This window comes from Mesoplodon densirostris, chromosome 5, assembly GCF_025265405.1.
Source record: "Mesoplodon densirostris isolate mMesDen1 chromosome 5, mMesDen1 primary haplotype, whole genome shotgun sequence".
NCBI lineage: Eukaryota > Metazoa > Chordata > Mammalia > Artiodactyla > Ziphiidae > Mesoplodon > Mesoplodon densirostris.
Genome location: NC_082665.1, coordinates 59375980 through 59392988, shown reverse-complemented (window position 1 = coordinate 59392988; position 17009 = coordinate 59375980). Strand labels below are relative to the sequence as shown.

Below are 17009 nucleotides of genomic sequence, written 5' to 3'. Positions count from 1 at the left end.
CTCACCATAATGCATTTGAGAATCATCTATGTTGTTGTATATATTAGTAGTCCATTCCTTTTTATTACTGGGCAGAATCCCATGGTGTGGATGTGACGTAGTTTGTTTAGCCATTCACTACTTGAGATTATCTGGATTATTTCCAGGGGTTTTTTTCTGTTTTGTTTTGGAGGGTTTTTGGCAATTATGAGTAAAGCAGCTATAAACATACACATACACATTCTTAGAGATCTTAATTGTTTATTTCTCTTGGGTAAATGCCTAAGAGTGGGGTTGCTAGGTTGTGTGGTAAGGCTATGTTTAACTTTATAAGAAACTGCCATACTCTTTTCCAAAGAGGCTAAACCATATTGCATTCCCATCAGCAGTATGTGAGACTTCTAGATGCTCCACTTCCTTTGCCAGCACTTGGTATTATCAGTTTTTGGTTTTGTTTTCAATGTTATCCATTCTAATAGATGTGCAAAAGTATTGCATTGTTGTTTTGATTTACATTATTACACCCCTAATGACTATGGTGTTGAGCATCTTTTCATGAATTTGTTTGCCATCTGTGTATTTTATTTGATGAAATATCTGTTCAAATATTTTGCCTATTTTGTTATTTGATGTTTGTCCTATTCTCAGTAAGTTTTGAGAGTTCTTTACACACTTTGGATAAAAATCTTTTTACCAGATGTATGTTTTGCTAATATTTTCTACTGGTTTATGGCTTGATTTTTAAGCTTTTTTTGTTTTAAAACAAAGTTCCCCCCGTCTGATGTTTCTAGGACTACAAAGTGCTTTAATAAGTTCAGGCATCTGAGGTGAAAAACCCCCATGGCCTGTTTACAGTTGCAGATGGGGCTTCCCCATTTGTTCAAAACTCTCGTTGACTAACGACTTCTGGTTAAGGGCAATAACCCAGTTGGTTCAGCCTCCGACATTTTAGGAAGTTGTGCATGAGTGCACTTCTGAATCTCCTCCCCCCGGGCTCCTCCTCTCCTCTGCAAAGGGATACTCTCCTCTCAGCTCTCTCTGCCCTGGTGACTGAGCAACGCAGCCCTGTCTCTAAGTCAGGAGCAGCCCTGGTCAGAACGCAGGGCTAAGCCGAGGGGAAGGCACCAAGAGGACTGAGAGGATGGGGAACTCTCTGCTGAGGGAAAACAGGTGAGCCCAGACTCCCTAATGGGGAGCAGAGGAGATGGGTCTGGGCAATGCAGTCAGAACGAGAAAAAGAGGCCTACTCTTGAGGAGAAAGCAATTGGGTAAGGGACTGGCAAGACTGAAGTGCCTACTATGTGCCAGAGAACACGTTCAATTCTTTATCGGTTGGCCTTCTCCCCAGAATCACAGTGAACAACTGGTGGAGGAGAGCTGAAAGACAAGACTTTATCAAGGAAGTTCTGTGCAATAGACTACCCCCTAAGAAATGGAACAACTTTCTGGAGGCCCGGAAGGTATGCTCTTCTGAGGTTAAAGACACCACCACCCTTTTAGTCACTATTAAAGTTCGAAATAAACAGCAACCTTCCTGATAGCATAAGACCTTACCTGGTGCACATTCCCTGCAACAGGTAAGCAGAGGTCATTGAAATTGGTAGAGAACTTGGCTTAACTTTTCTGGGCCTCAGTTTCCTCATGAAAACTGGAAATAATAACACAATACCTATGCTGGAGGGTTCTAGTGTGTGTGATGTTAGCATAGTACCTGATACAGAGTAGGGTTCAATAATTAGAAGATATTCTTTTTTTGGACCATCATCTTCATTAATGTCAAAGCAGCCATTGTAAAAATTAGTACCACCCAAAACAAGGGAATCCCTATGGTACAAAGTGAGGTGGTTTGGAGAAAATGAGCTAGCTGGGGAGTTGGGGGGTGGTCTTTACAGGATTGCGTTTGGTGTCCCAGAGCTCAGTTCATGCCATTGAGAGCTAGAACATAGACTCCAAAAAGCCACATGCAAAAGGAGGCTTGGTGAACCCGAGGAATATCTCCCGCCCTCCCTGAAGGTCAGTGTTGTCTGGGACTTCTCCTCCTCGGATCCTCACAGCCCTCAGTCTGAAACTCTAGCATTCTTCTATCAGATTATAAGTCCGTATTTTTATGTCTAGATGTGAGGTCCTCAAAAGTAGAGACTGTTTCTTATTCATCTTTGAATTTCTGTTTCCTAACATTGTTTCTGGCATATAGTAGGCACTCAATAAATACCAAATGAATGATTGGAAACCTAAATAAATACTGTCTTGAAAAGAAAAATAAAACAAAATACAGATATGATGTGACTGAGAAAGTTATGATTGATGTTACATTTGTAATTTTGTATTTTAGAACTTTGGTGAGGCAGTGAAGGATTGTGACATTAATACATGTTAGTTGTAAAAGAAATTGGAGAATAAATAAAGTATAAACAAGAAAATAAACTGGGAAGTCACAGTTATAACTACTTATAACATTAGAAGCATTATCTTTATTTTACTGTCTATATCAGAGACGTGTATTTTTTCATCCGTGAAGAGCTAATATGCCTTTTGACCGCTTTTGTTTTGGATTTCAGTCTACTTAGTTTTATTGATTGTAAAAGCTATTTTTACTTTGAAGAAATTAGCCCTTTTTCATAAACATTACCAAAAATATTTTTGTCCAATCTGAGTGTCTTGTACCATACAGAATTTTTATGTTTTTCTTATATATTGAAACATAATTGAATTAAATCTAGAAAGCTTTTTGGTTTCTACCAATTTATGCTTAAAATTATTTCCCCATCCCAAAATAAGACAAATCCACAGTATAATTTTCATAGTTTTATTGCTTTACATTTAGCATCATACATTCATTATATGGTGTCAGATAGAAATACATATTTTTCTACATAGTTACTCAGTTGGCGCAGCATCTTCATTTCTATGCTGACTTAAAATGTCTTCCTTAATATACTCAAAAGTCATATATTTACTTGGATCTGATTTTCAACTTCACCTTTATCACCTGGTTATCATCCAGTCAGCACACTCCACCATGTCTCTCCAGATCAAATTTGTTACAAAAAGCAGGGAAATTCCCACCATCAGGCAGAATGGCACCGATTCCCTTCATGAGAGGAGCTCAGAGTTTCAGAGGATGAATCTGCCAGAAGCAAACTCAGCTTCTCCCACGTATTCCCACTTGTCCTCAGACAAATTGCATAATTTTTTTTTTTTTTTTTTTGGTGCGGTACGCGGGCCTCTAACTGTTGTGGCCTCTCCCGTTGCGGAGCACAGGCTCCAGGCACGAAGGCTCAGCAGCCATGGCTCACGGGCCCAGCTGCTCTGCGGCATGTGGGATATTCCAAGTCCGGGGCACGAACCCGTGTCCCCTGCATCGACAGGCGGACTCTCAACCACTGCGCCACCAGGGAAGCCCAAGCCCAAATTTTTTAACCTCAATTTCTTCCTGGGGAAGACATAGAATCATAATATCTACCTCATGGATTTATTCTGGGATTAAGTGAAATATAACATAGAAAATGTATATGTTATTTACGTTTAGGAAGTAGTATGTTTAGTAAGTAATATATATATATATATAATAGTAAGTAGCATTTATAGTGTGTGTGCATATATATATGTGTATATATATATATATATATAGTAAGCACATAGTAAATTGTGTTTAATTTTTAGTTTCTTTTTCTCTATACCCTAAACTCCCCACAAATAAAAAGATGGTTATACAGAAACCCAACCCAAACAATGAGCCAATTTATTTTCCTTATTTAATTCCTTCCTTCCCTTTTATCCCATGTTCTCTGCCTTGATGCTTTCTGTGAAAATTGCAATTTACATGAGACAAGGCCAGTGCCCTTCTCGGCTCCTGTGTACAGTCCCTGAAACTGCATAGAGCGGATAAGCCTCTCTGTACACTGATATTCTTGCAGTTGTCATGAGGCTGTCTGGACATTTGGGAACAAATGATTGGGGCCTGGTGATGTACAGCAGTTGTTGGAGAACGTTGCGAGGGCTGTTCTACGGCAATGGAGGGGAGGTCAAATCAAGGGCAGGTTGAGGTATATGCTTTAGAAGGGCGTATTAACAGATGGGTGGGTAACAAGAGGAAGCCGAGGCAATGCTGGAGTTACACACAAATAGCAGAAATGAAGAAAGTTTGAAAAAGTATCAAGCAAGGTGGGAAGCCTGGAAAGGAAAGACTTAGCTCATTCTTGATATGTTGAGTTTTGGGTGGTAGCAGATCTCTCAAGAGACACCCTGGAATCTGAGAAATCAAAGCCCCAAACAGAGAACAGCCAGGTGAGAGCAAGTCCAACAAAACTTCTCCCAGGCTTTGCCTGTGAGGAATGAAGTCTGTCAGGCCCTGGACTTCACATACGCCCCAAGAGAGGACCCTGCTTAGACACAGCAGCAGTTGTAATGATAGTAAACTTGAAGACAAGACAAAAGACAAAAACACTCTGAAACCTTGGACAGAAGATGTGCCATTTTGCTAGGAATCTAGTGTAACTCCTAGCAGCTGGAAAGAAGACCCTTATTTCCTGTTGTCTCTTTGTCTGTCGATTTTATGAACCTTTCTGCTCCAGCTCCATCCTGGCCATTTCACTTTAAGCTCTGAGTTTCTATTTCTGAGGTAACCACATCCTCCACATGGCTACAGTTGTTGAAAGGGCTGTGCAGAGAGACACTTGTGATTACCCTGATGCTCTTAAACAAAGTCTTCCTCATCAATCCTTTCTGACCAGGCCTTTTGAGTGTCAGGGAATCGCTAAAATATGGAACGAGTGTCCCTGAATCCAAGAATCCCAAAGTGTGGCAAAGCCAGTTGTTCTGTAGCATGAAGAGTTATCTACATTTTCTCCATGGTTTCAGGAGAAGCTTTTGAAAGAGTATCAGTTAAAAGGCAGCTACACAGCCAAAGCCTACACAGACATCCCCCCAACAGGGTGCTTTACTTCGGTGCAAATTAAGGATCAAATATTTGGTGTGTATCATTGGACCTAGGTTAAAGTATACAGTCCAAAGGATGAAACAGACTGGAAGGGCTATGGGCATTAGAAGAAGGGAGAGACTGGGCAGACTGGAGCCAGGGAAGCTTTGTGTAAGAGACAGGAACCTGGAATTGCTGGCATGTAGCCTGAACCTACCCCAGACCAAAACTCCAAACTGAAATGCAAGAATATATTGCAGAAAAGTTGACTGGGGGAAATAGTCAGTTTGAAAATAGCTTTTGTGCATATTTAACTTTATGTGACCCTTACAACTCCATGAAATAAGTGGTATAAGTATCCTCATTTTATATATAAAGAAACTGTGGCTCAGGGAGTCCAGAGATATTGATCCAGTAATGCAAAATTAATCATCTCCTTTCATCTCACTCCCATATCTCCTCAGCGAACCTGATTTCTTAGCAAGAGCGTGATTTAGTGGTTTCCTTCTGGTGTTTCTTTAATGGCAGAAATAGGAGATATAAGCAAATGGGCTAAAGAACCCTGAACGAAGCCTGAAGAGGAGGAAGAACTACAGCCATACCTCTCAGCCCCAAAGGCTCTAATGGTACACAGACCCAAGAAGCTGTCAGAAGATTCAGCACGCTGGTGTCCACAGCCAAGCTCAAGTGCAGCAGCCTCTCTTCCACTGCCCTTTCCAAGAGAACACCCTGAAAAAGCTCACTGGGGGAGATATTTTTGGATGGTGTTTTCCAAACATTTTTACATAGTGTTACTGGTACATGCAGTACTTTATAAAGGCATTTCCCAGTCAACTGTGTAGGTAGTTAACTATGCCTCAGTTTAGAAAGATGCCCAGACTTAGCCTCAGTGTCTGACCACAGAGAGACCCTGAGCCTTTCTGCCATTAAAGAGATAACAAGTCCTGTTTATATAGCTATACCTTGAGGTCAATAAGGCAGATCTGATGATCTGAGCCAGTTAGAGTTGCTCTGTTCTTAGCCACTCCTTCATTTATCAAATACTTATTGAAAATATATTTACTATGTGCCAGACACTGTGGCATATGCTGGTAATCTATACCATGATGAACAGACAAATATGGCCCCCAACCTTGTGAAACTCACCTTCTAGTGTAGGATATAGACAAGTGAGCAGAAAATTATAATAGAGTGTAAATAGGAGAAATTCAGAGTGCAGCGGGATCCTATGTAAATATTGCCTAATCGGTGCCTAGAAGAAATTTCTCAAATGTCCACACACTTTTACTTTGATTTCCTGGAGATAACTCTGTGTGTCCTTCATCACAAGAGGCCACATAAATCGCTGGAATTGGAGATAAGCAAGCCTTTTTTCTTTCCTGGGAACACAACAGAAAGTTCCTTCTCTGATTAGGAGTTGATAATGTCATATTTCCAAAGGTCCAGTTAATGTCTTTTGGAAGGACGAAGCCATTCTAGTATGACAGATGTGTCCAAGTCACCTAGAATGAATATTCTCTTGGGGGAGAAAAAAAAAAGGGGGTTTCACAGAAATGACAAAGGGAAGAGAGTCACCCTAACAAAGCTGCAGAAACTAAACTTGTGATTTGTGTCATCTCTTGGGTACTTTAGATGCTGGGACTGCCACATCGCTGACGGGTGTTTCTGCCTTCCATGGTGAGTGGAGAACTGTTTTCAGGGTTTATTTCCCTATAAGTGTAGTTTCAATGTGGTATTTGCTGTAAGTTACCTGTGAATTACCCACTGTCTGTGGCCACAGTGGAAGCTGGGTACTAGCCCAGGCACCATCATCTGAGAGTCAGTCAGGGAAGTGATGCTTCGAGTTTGGTGAGAAAAAGGAACAATAGTCTCATGGGTGGTTACACACTCTTCAAACGGAAAAGCCTCAGAAGCAAGGATGAAACTGGCTATCAATGTAGAGAAAGGCCCCTTAATCACACTGCAAATCCCAGCGTCTACCTGGGACAGAAGCATGCATTTCCGTCCCTTGCACAGAGAACGTATAGCCAGGATGACCGTATAATTCATTGTCCAAACTGGGAAACTTTTGCGAGTGAAAAGGAGGCTAAAAATAGTTACGTGTCACTAAATGATTGATAACAACATTAACTAAACTGTCTGTGTAAACCAGGACATATGGTCATTCTCCTTAGAGCAGATGTTGTCCTTGTCTCCTGTGATGATAACTGGCTGCCATTATATTTATACTGTGTTTTTCCGAGGGTCATCAGTACAGTGCAGTCACCTCTGTGCTCATACGGGAGATGTTTGATTGCTTGCTTGCTTGCTTGTTTGTTTGGATATCATAGATTGGGATTGAGGTTGGGAGTGGATATAACAATGGCTCCTTGATATAAAAGAAATTGAAATTTTGTCAGAAGAAACTCTCCAAAAAGTTATGTTGAGGGGACTTCCCTGGTGGCCCAGTGATTAAGAATCCACCTGCCAATGCAGGGGACACAGGTTCAAGCCCTGGTCCAGGAAGATCCCACATGCCGCAGAGCAACTAAGACCGTGCACCACAACTACTGAGCCTGTGCTCTAGAGCCCGTGCTCCGCAACAAGAGAAGCCATCGCAGTGAGAAGCCCGTGCACCACAATGAAGAGTAGCCCCCACTCACCACAACTAGAGAAAGCCTGCGCACAACGAAGACCCAATGCCGCCAATAAAATAAATAAATAAATAAATAAATAAATAAATAAATAAATAAATAAATAAATAAATAAATAAATAAATTATGTATAACATAACCATAGTTCTCCATCTATAAATCAATTCCATACCAGCCTCAGAAAAAGGAGGAGGAAGGAGAAAAAGGGAGAGAGAGAAACGCAAAGGAGTAGATTTCTATTCGGTCTTATCTTTAATTTTTTCTTTTTCCTATCCTCTTATGTCTCTGGCTGAAGGAGGTATTATAAGAGGCTTATAACTTTAACAAATGAGTTAAGCATAAGTTTTCATAGTTGAGTGTAACTCCCTTTGAGAGTTTCTGAATATTAAAACAACTGATTTCTTTTCCTTTTCTTTTATAGGAAAAAAATGCACATTTTTAAAGAGAGACAAGACTCCCCAAAGCAACGTAAGTCATTGCTTTCACATCATTTTTACTTTTGACAGACTTAGGTTTCCAAGCTGCCCCTTCCCTCTGCTCTCAGAGTTCCTTGGGCATATTTCTAGTATAACACTCACACATTTGCTGCAATTTGTTCAATTGCGTGTCTCTTTTTCTCCACTAAATTGGGAGCTCATTGAGGCAAGAAGGGGCTTATTGATCTCCATAGCCTTCTGTTATTTCCCGAGGTCTGCAGGCTGAAGGAGTTAAATGGGAACAATAAAAGCAAAAGGTGGAGGTGTGAGGCACATGTAAGGAACTGCAATGAGGCCAGTGTGGGCACAGAGGAGGGGCAGGGCCTTGGGGTCAAGTTTAGGGTTAGGGTTTTTGTCTTGAGAGCTACAGGAGGCACTGAAAGGCTTTAAACAAGGGCCAAGTATGACCACATTTGCATTAAAGACATCACCCAGTTTGTTGTGCAGAGAACATATTGTAGGAGGGAGTGACAAGAACGGATGCTGGAAGACCACTTAGGAGGCTGATACAACGGTCTCTGGTGACTGAACAGGGGTAAAGTTAAGGAAAGAAAAGCATTTGAAGGAGAGGGTGGTGAAGAGTGTCACATGTAAGGGGGCAAGCAAAGGAAGTAGAGGCCTGAGGACAGGCCACAACGTTTCTAAAGAAGAAAAACAAATGAGTTTTGCCTTTGCCTTCCTGGGTTTAAAGAGGAGAGGCTGGTTCATTCACTCTGACTCTGAAAAACGAGCCCTATTGGTGTGTAAAAAAATCATACAGCCCTCCCGCCCTTAGCCTTTTCACCCAGGGGAATTGTGGGTGCAGGAAACCCCAATCTCCATCACAGCGAAACAGAAATAGAAATAGACCTCTAATGGTAGAAATAAGACCTCTAATGCTGAAACTCACAGACCCTTTTCTTTTTCAAAATTTTATTGAAGTTATTGATGTATAACGTTATACTAGTTTCAGGTGCACAACGTAGTGATTTGATATATATACCATATATATCAAATATATATAATATACCATCACCATACAAAATTATTATAGAACTATTCACAATATTCCCTATACTGCATATTATGTTCTCATGACTTATTTATTTTATAACTGGATGTTTGTACCACTTAATCTCCATCACCTATTAACTCACACCCCTGCCCCCTCCCCTCTGGTAACCACCAGTTTGTCCTCAGTATCTATGAGTCTGTTTCTATTTTGTTATGTTTGTTCATTTGTTTTGTTTTTTAGATTCTACATATAAGTGAAATCATACGATATTTTTCTTTCTCTGTCTGACTTATTTCACTCAGCATAATACCCTCTAGATTCATCCATGTTGCTGCAAATGGCAAGATTTCATTCTATTTATGGCTGAGTAATATTTCATTGTATATACATATACCACATCTTCTTTATCCATTCATCTACTGGGGGACACTTAGGTTGCTTCCCTGTCTTGGCTGTTGTAAATATGCTGCAATGAACATTGGGGTGCATATATCTTTTCAAATTAGTTCTTATATTTTCTTCAGATCAATACTCAGAAGTGGAATTGCTGGATCGTATGGTAGTTGTATATTTAATTTTTTGAGGAAACTCCATACTGTTTTCCATAGAGGTTGCAGCAATTTACAATCCCACCAACAGTGCAAAAAATTCCCATTTCTCCATCCTTGACAACAGTTGTTATTTGTTGTCTTTTAAATAATATCCAGTATAGTAGTATAGTATTTGTACCATAGTACTACTATAGTAATAGCATACTATAGTAGTGTAATATAGTTTGAAATCACCAAGCATGATACCTCCAGCTTCACTTTTCTTTTCTCAAGACTGCTCAGCTATTCTGCATCTTTTGAGGTTTCATACAAACTTTAGGATCATTTATTCAAGTTCTGTGAAAAACAGTATTAGTTTTTCCAATCCATGAGCACAGTATATCTTTCCATTTTTTGTGTATGGTCTTCAATTTCTTTCATCTATGTCTTATAGTTTTCAGAGTACAAGTCTTTTACCTCCTGGGTTAGATTTATTCTAGGTATTTTATTCTTCTTGATACAATTGTAAATAGGATTGTTTTCTTAATTTCTCTTTCTGATAGTTTGTTACTAATGTATAGAAATGCAACAGATTTCTGTATGTTAATTTTGTATCTTGCAACCTTACTGAATTTATTAGTTCTAATAGTTTTTTGGTGGCATCTTTAGGGTTTTCTATATATAGTATTATATCATCTGCAAAGAGTGATAGTTTTACTTTTTCCCTTCTAATTTGCATGCCCTTTATCTCTTTTTTTGTCTGGTTGCTGGGGCTAGACTTCCAATATTATGTTGAATAAAAGTGGTGAGTGTTGGACATACTTGTCTTGTTTCTGATCTTAAAGAAAAAGATTTCAGCTTATCATCATCGAGCATGATGTTGCTGTGAGCTTGATGTATATGGCCTTTATGCTGAGGTATATTCCCTCTATATTCAGTTTGTTGAGAGTTTTTATCATAAATAGATGTTAAATTTTGTCAAATGCTTTGTCTGCATCTATTGAGGTGATTAATAAAAATCAGGATAAAAATCATATGATTTTTATCCTTCATTCTGTTAATGTGGCATATCACATTGATTGATTTGTGCATATCGAATTATCCTTGCATCCCTGGAATAAATTCCACTTGACCACAGTATAGTTGAATTTGGTTTATTAATATTTTGTTGAAGATTTTTGCATCTAAGTTCATCAGGGATATTGGCCTGTACTGTTTTTTTTTTCTGTGGTGTCTGTCTGGTTTTGGTATCAAGGTAATGCAGGCCTTGTAAAATGAACGTGGAAGCATTCAATATTTTGGAAGAGTTTGAGAAGACTAGGTATTAACTCTTCTTTAAATGTTTGGTAGAATTCACCTGTGAAGCCGTCTCACCCTAAACTTTTGTTTGTTGGGAGTTTTTTGATTACTGATTCTACTGATACTAGTAATTGGTCTGTTCATTTTTTCTATTTCTTTCTGAATCACTCTTGGAAGATTGGATGTTTCTAGGAATTATCCATCTCTTCTAGATTGTCCAGTTTGTTGGCTTGCTTGTAGTTGTCTCTTGTGATTATGTGTGTGTGTTGGCTTACTTGTAGTTGTCTTTTGTGATTGTGTGTGTGTGTGTGTGTGTGTATATATATATATATATATATCAGTTAGTTTTAAGCTGATAGTTACTTAAGTTTGAATGCATTCTAAAAGCACTACATTTTTACTGCCTCCCACCTATGTTTATGTTATTGTCATCATATTTCACATTTTTATTCGGTGTATCCCTTAACTTCTTATTGTAGTTACAGTTGATTTTACTACTTTGGTCTTTTAACCTTCATACTAGCTTCTTAAGTGGCTGTTCCACTGGCTTTAATATATATTTGCCTTTACCAGTGAGATATTTTCTTTCATATAGTGTCTTATTTTTAGTTATAATCTTTTACTTTCTGCTTAAAGAAGACCCTTAAACATTTCCTGTAAGGCCAGTCTAGTGGTGATAAACTCCTTTAGTTTTTGCTTGCCTGGGAAATTTTACCTCTCCTTCAATTCTAAATAATAACCTTGCTGGGTACAGTTTTCTTGGGTTGTTATGGTTTTTCCTTTCAGCCCTTCAAATATATCATGCTACTTCCCTCTGGCCTGCAAAGTTTCTGCTAAAAAATCAGCTGATAGTCTTATAAGAGCTCCCTTGATGTGACTTGTTTTTTTCTTGCTGTCTTTTCTCTCTTTAACTTTTGCCGTTTTAATTATGATATGTCTTGGTGTGGATCTCTTTGGGTTCATCTTGTTGCTTCCTGGACCTGGATATCTGTTTTCTTCCCCAGATTAGGGAAGTTTTCAGCCATTATTTCTTTAAATACATTTTCTGCCTCTTTCTCTCACTCTTCTCCCTCAGGGACCCCTATAATGTGAATGTTAATTTGCTTGATGTTTTCCCCAGAGATTCCTTAAACTATCCTCATTTAAAAAAATTCTTTTCCCCTTTTGCTGTTCTGATTGGGTGATTTCCACTCTTCTGTCTTCTGATCACTGATCTTTTCCTCTGTATCATCTAATCTGTTGTTAATTCCCACTAGTGTATTTTTCATTCCCATCATGGTATTCTTCATCTCCAATTGGTTTTCTTTCTTACATTTTCTAATTCCCTGTGGAGGTTTTCACTGTGTTCCTCCATTCTTCTCCTGAGTTTGGTCAGCATCTTTATGATCATTTTTTTGAACTCTATCAGGTAAATGACTTATCTTCATTTCATTAGGGTTTGTATCTGGGGGGTGATTTTGTTCTTTCATTTGGAACATTCCTCTGTCTCCTCATTTTATTTCTTGTGTTTGTTTCTATGAATTAGTCAAAACAGCTACCTCTTCCAGTCTTGCAGTCATGGCCTTGTGCAGGAGTAGCCTCTGTGTAGACTGTATGGCAGGAGTAGCCTCTGTGTAGATTGTATGTGCTGGGCAGCTTTGGTGGGATGGCTGGAGCTGGGGTAGGAATCGGGGGTGGAGAGCTGGAGTACACCCCCCTGCTGTTGCTTTTGGGGGATGTCTGGAGCTTCTGTGGGCCTGGAGCATGCAGGGGCAATCTTGGCAGCCTGGCTGGAGCACCTGGACTATGTTCCCATCTGTGCTATCAAGGTGAAGGAGGAATGCAAAAAATGGTGCTCTCCAGTGCCTTTGAACCTGAGGAGTGTTCCAGTAGTTCCCTGCCCATTTGGCAGATGCTCTAGGGGTAGTAAATGGATTTCTTCACATAGAGTCTAGGTGCTTTTTAAACCACTATTCTTATTGCTGTGCCCCACCCCGGGGGGGAGGCGAATGTACGCATGGGCCCCTCAGTGATACCCCTCCCTCCTGCAAGTTGCTGTATCAAGGATGGTGTTCCTGTCCATACCGTCTCTCCTACCCATCTCTATTTGGTCCTTCTGTCATTTATTGTGCAAAGCTGTTCAGTCAGCCCTCAGTTCTTCTTCAGAAAGAATTGCTCTCTATGTAGGTGTAGATTGGGTGTGTCCATGGGAGGTGCTGATTGTAGGATCTTCCTACGCCACCACCTTGGATCCCCATACACCCGTTTCTTGCACTGATAGTCATGGAAGTCCTAGATAGCCAGTGGAATTTATAGAGATGTGAGAATCTGGAATGTCAGTACTGAGGGAATATAAATCTTTACACAGCAAGGTGGCCTGCATCAGCACAACCACCTCCCACGTAGGGTGATATCATGAGGCTTCTTTGTGGGTTCTCATGTTTGCTTATTGAGCTAGTGTGTTTGCCTCTTTGCTGAGTGGCCAGAGCCAGCTGGTTTTAAGTACACTGGCTTTTGAATAATTGGTCTGCTTATGTTTGTTTCTGCCAGCAGTCTCAAAAATGGGAATGTTCAGTTTAAGAGTTTCTTTCTCTGTAAAGCTTTCCTTGAGCACCAGCTTCCACACTGCCATCGTCCCCTGTCACCTACAGTAGGAACGACAGCTTTCCTCTGTATTGTGGATCTCTCTTAGGTCCTTGTCTGCCTCCTATGCTTGCCTGTGAGCCCCTTGAGGACAGGGACTGTCTGAGTCTTCTTTGTCTCTCTAGGTCCTGGTACAGGGTAGACATGCAACAAATTTTAGGTAAGGAAGGACAGAGAAGGAAAGGAGTGAGGAAGGGAGGGAAGTGTGACTTCCTATCCAAAGACCCACTGAATGTGTTTCCCTCCACTCAGGGTCTCAGCACAGCTCTGGCTGTTTCTTGTCTAGATGGCCCTGTCACTCCCCAGGGATGTGTTGAAGCTCAGGATAGCCTGGAAGACTCCCCCTGCTGTTCCTTGGCTCTCTGGTTGCTTATCTTTCAGTGCTCCTTTCCTCCCCTCCGAGAAATCTCCCATGACCTGAAATTCATTAAGTGTATTTTCTTTCTCCAGATGAAGAAACATCATCTGCTCCCATCCAGGTAATGCAAACATTTCTGAGACTTTTTCTGAGATGACAGTAGAAATGCAGACACCTCAGATAGCAGGAGAAAATCTTCAAGACCACTTCTGACCTTAATATTGAATTCTTTAGACACCAGTGCTTGTGAGCCCAGGGACACATGCAGAGCCTGACAGCAGAAGCAACAGCCATCTCTGTTGCACAATTTATTGAAAGGAACTAATATTTATTGAGTACTTGGTTTATGCCATGCAGTGGGCTGAGCGCTTCACATGCATCATCTCATGTAACTGTCACAACAACTCTGTAAGATTTGTACTATTATTTTCCTACCCATTTTAGATGAGAAAACTGAGACATTAAGTGATGTTCCCTCAAAGCCGGACAGCCGACAAGATGGCAGGGGCATGATTCAAAAACAAGTCTCACTCCCAAATCCATGCTCTTTCTCCTGTACCTTGCTGTTTTGCTTTTTATCTCCTGAGATTTCGCTGAATGAGACCTTCTCTTAAGTGGATTCTCTTTTTAATAATGCAGATATCTCTAGAATGGGTGGTTAAATATCATAACCCAAGCACTTTAAGGTGTCTTCAGATTGTTCTCTTATATAAGAACGAGCAGCCTCAGGGTCCTGAGACTTTGGGAATTACATAGTGTGGTCTGGGGTCACTCTGGGACGTGGGGCAGAGAATGCATGCCTGAGTAGGCTGAGTTCTCTGAGCAGCATGAGAACTCTCGCAGCTTGGGTTAGTGGTTGGGCTGTGGCAGCCATTTAGGAAAACCAGACACAAGAGATGGAAGGGAAGCGGCTGTGGAAGACAGACTTTGCCCAAGGCTGAACCTCTGTTGAGACGAAGTATAAAGGGAATGGCCAGGTCTTGATGATGGCTGTCCTTTGACCAGCAGGAGAATGTTGACCAGGGCTCCTCGGAGGATCTGTGCTACACCCTCATCAACCACAGTGTCCTCAGGAAAAGGCCATCAGGGAACGCTGCTGAGGAGTACTATGAGAACGTTTCCCTCAAGGCTGAGAGACCCAGAGAGTCGCTGGGCGGAAACGGGACTGAGTATTCGCTTCTTCGTGTGCCTTCCGCCCCTAGGCATCCGTCCTCCCCAGAAGATGAATATAAACTTCTCATGCCCAGTAGAATCTTCTCTGACTCCCTGATATAGCCACATCCACTTATGCCCCCTTCTCAGGCTCAGTCTTCTCATTTCTAATGAAGTGGTTGGATCAGCACTTAATACCAGCAAATAAAAGCCAGAGATGGGGAGCTCTGGTTGAAGCAGGCATGGGGCACAAAGCCCTTTCAGCTTATCTCCCCCTCAACACACACACAACGGCCCTTTCTATAGGGGTCACTGGAGAATGTAGTTTGCAAGCCTCAGGGCCTCCTAGATCCTTCTCAGTGTCCAACATCCAAAGATCAACCAACTATCCCAAACACCCACTCTTTGAGAAGGAAGTGACCATCTTTGGGTCTAAGTGGCTTTAAGAAATGGGCCATTCTACTCAGTGGTGGGAAGAACTCCCTGGTCCCCTGCTCCTCTGTTCAGGTTCTTCCTATAAAATGTCCACATGACTGTCCTCTGAAGTCACAGGGAAGCTTCACCCATCATAGTAAGTGCACCCAAAGGGGAGTCTTCATTCCACACGTGTGTGTAGACCCAGTTCCTCACTCATAGCCTTCCAGGTGGGCACCTGTGGCATTCCTCTTACTCCACACCTCTAAGCAGTGTCCTTCGCAGAGCGTCCTTTGATTCATTGGCTCTGGTGGTGTGGATGGTTACATGGGTTGAATTAGTAAGTTCCAGACCAAGTTTTTATATATTTTTAATATATTTTTAATCCATATTTTTAAACTTTGTATTTCTCCCTAGAAATCTTAGGAAAATCATAGCATCAGAGAAGGATAAGGTAGACCATTGGAGATCCTTTAATCCCATTATTTTTTCTGGCTCAAAGAGGATAACTAGCTCAATGTAACATTTCAAGCGAGTGGCAGAACTTTACCTAGAGCCTGATTTCCTAGCTTCCAATTCAGTGCTCTTCCAATATTACTACATAGAAGGGCCTCTACTACAGGGTATATGTATGTGTTAAATAATATGTCATGTATAAACTATGAATAGTGTCCACATTGGAAAAATCACACACACACACACACACACACACACACCCCTCTTCTCTAATGAGCATTTCTCCCTATGCCCTAATTATTTATTTTCCCTTATCTTTCTTTTAGTGTTTCTACAATTATGCTTATCCCCTAAAACAGCGGTCAGCACGCTATGGCCGACAGGCCAAATCTGGCCGACTCGCTCTTTTGGTAAATAAAATTTCACTGGCCCACAGCCTGCTCATTTGTCTATGTACTGTCTATGGCTTCTCAACCTCAGGAGAGTTGAAAGGTTGTGATGCACACTGTAGGTCCTGCAAAGCCAAAAATATTTATTTTGGGGCCCTTTTCAGAAAAAAGGTTTGCAGACCCCTTCCTTAAATAATCATAACTGTAGATAAACTAAACAAAAGTGTGTTTGGGTATTGCTGTAACCCGTAAGAGCTAGTACCAATAAAATGGTATGGAAATATTAAACCACAAATTAGGGTGAGAGCAAGAATAATTAGCAAATTAGACTATTTCTATATGCACACCTGTGTTCTCAACTTCCTGTTTTATTGAACCCATAGCTATTGTCCTAATTTTAGGGGTGTTAAAATAATAAAAAGTTTGTTGAGATAAGCAGTAGATGCATTGTGAGTTTAATTACTGTTTTGTTCCCCAACCGAACCAAAGTTAAATAATTTTGCTATTTAAAGTGTGCTAGGGGCCCAGCAGGGATAATCCAGAGGCTTAAGGTTGGATGTGTCAACACAGGTTTGCTGAGACTTCAGCCAGTTGATGGTCTTGATCTAAGAGCTAATCACATCTTAATATCTTATACTCCACTAACTTCCTATTTTTAGCAAAATTCTTCCACCTGGAATCCTAACTTTGACCTTTGGCCGGGATTCACTCAAGTTCAAAAGGAGACATGCATGATCGCAGGGAATACAGTACAAGATGTAACATGGCTTAGGGCAAAGAATGTGGATA

At 40.8% G+C, this 17009-nt stretch overlaps 1 protein-coding gene across 1 annotated transcript; it reads left to right on the top strand.

Moving 5' to 3' along the window:
• The first annotated feature begins 1120 nt into the window (after nucleotides 1-1120).
• Nucleotides 1121-15084, top strand: GCSAM (germinal center associated signaling and motility). The gene is made up of 7 exons (XM_060099967.1): nucleotides 1121-1149; nucleotides 1181-1187; nucleotides 4205-4266; nucleotides 6530-6574; nucleotides 7952-7998; nucleotides 13902-13930; nucleotides 14818-15084. The coding sequence occupies exons 1-7, from the start codon at nucleotides 1121-1123 to the stop codon at nucleotides 15082-15084; spliced, it is 486 nt and encodes a 161-aa protein (XP_059955950.1).
• The last annotated feature ends 1925 nt before the right edge of the window (nucleotides 15085-17009 follow it).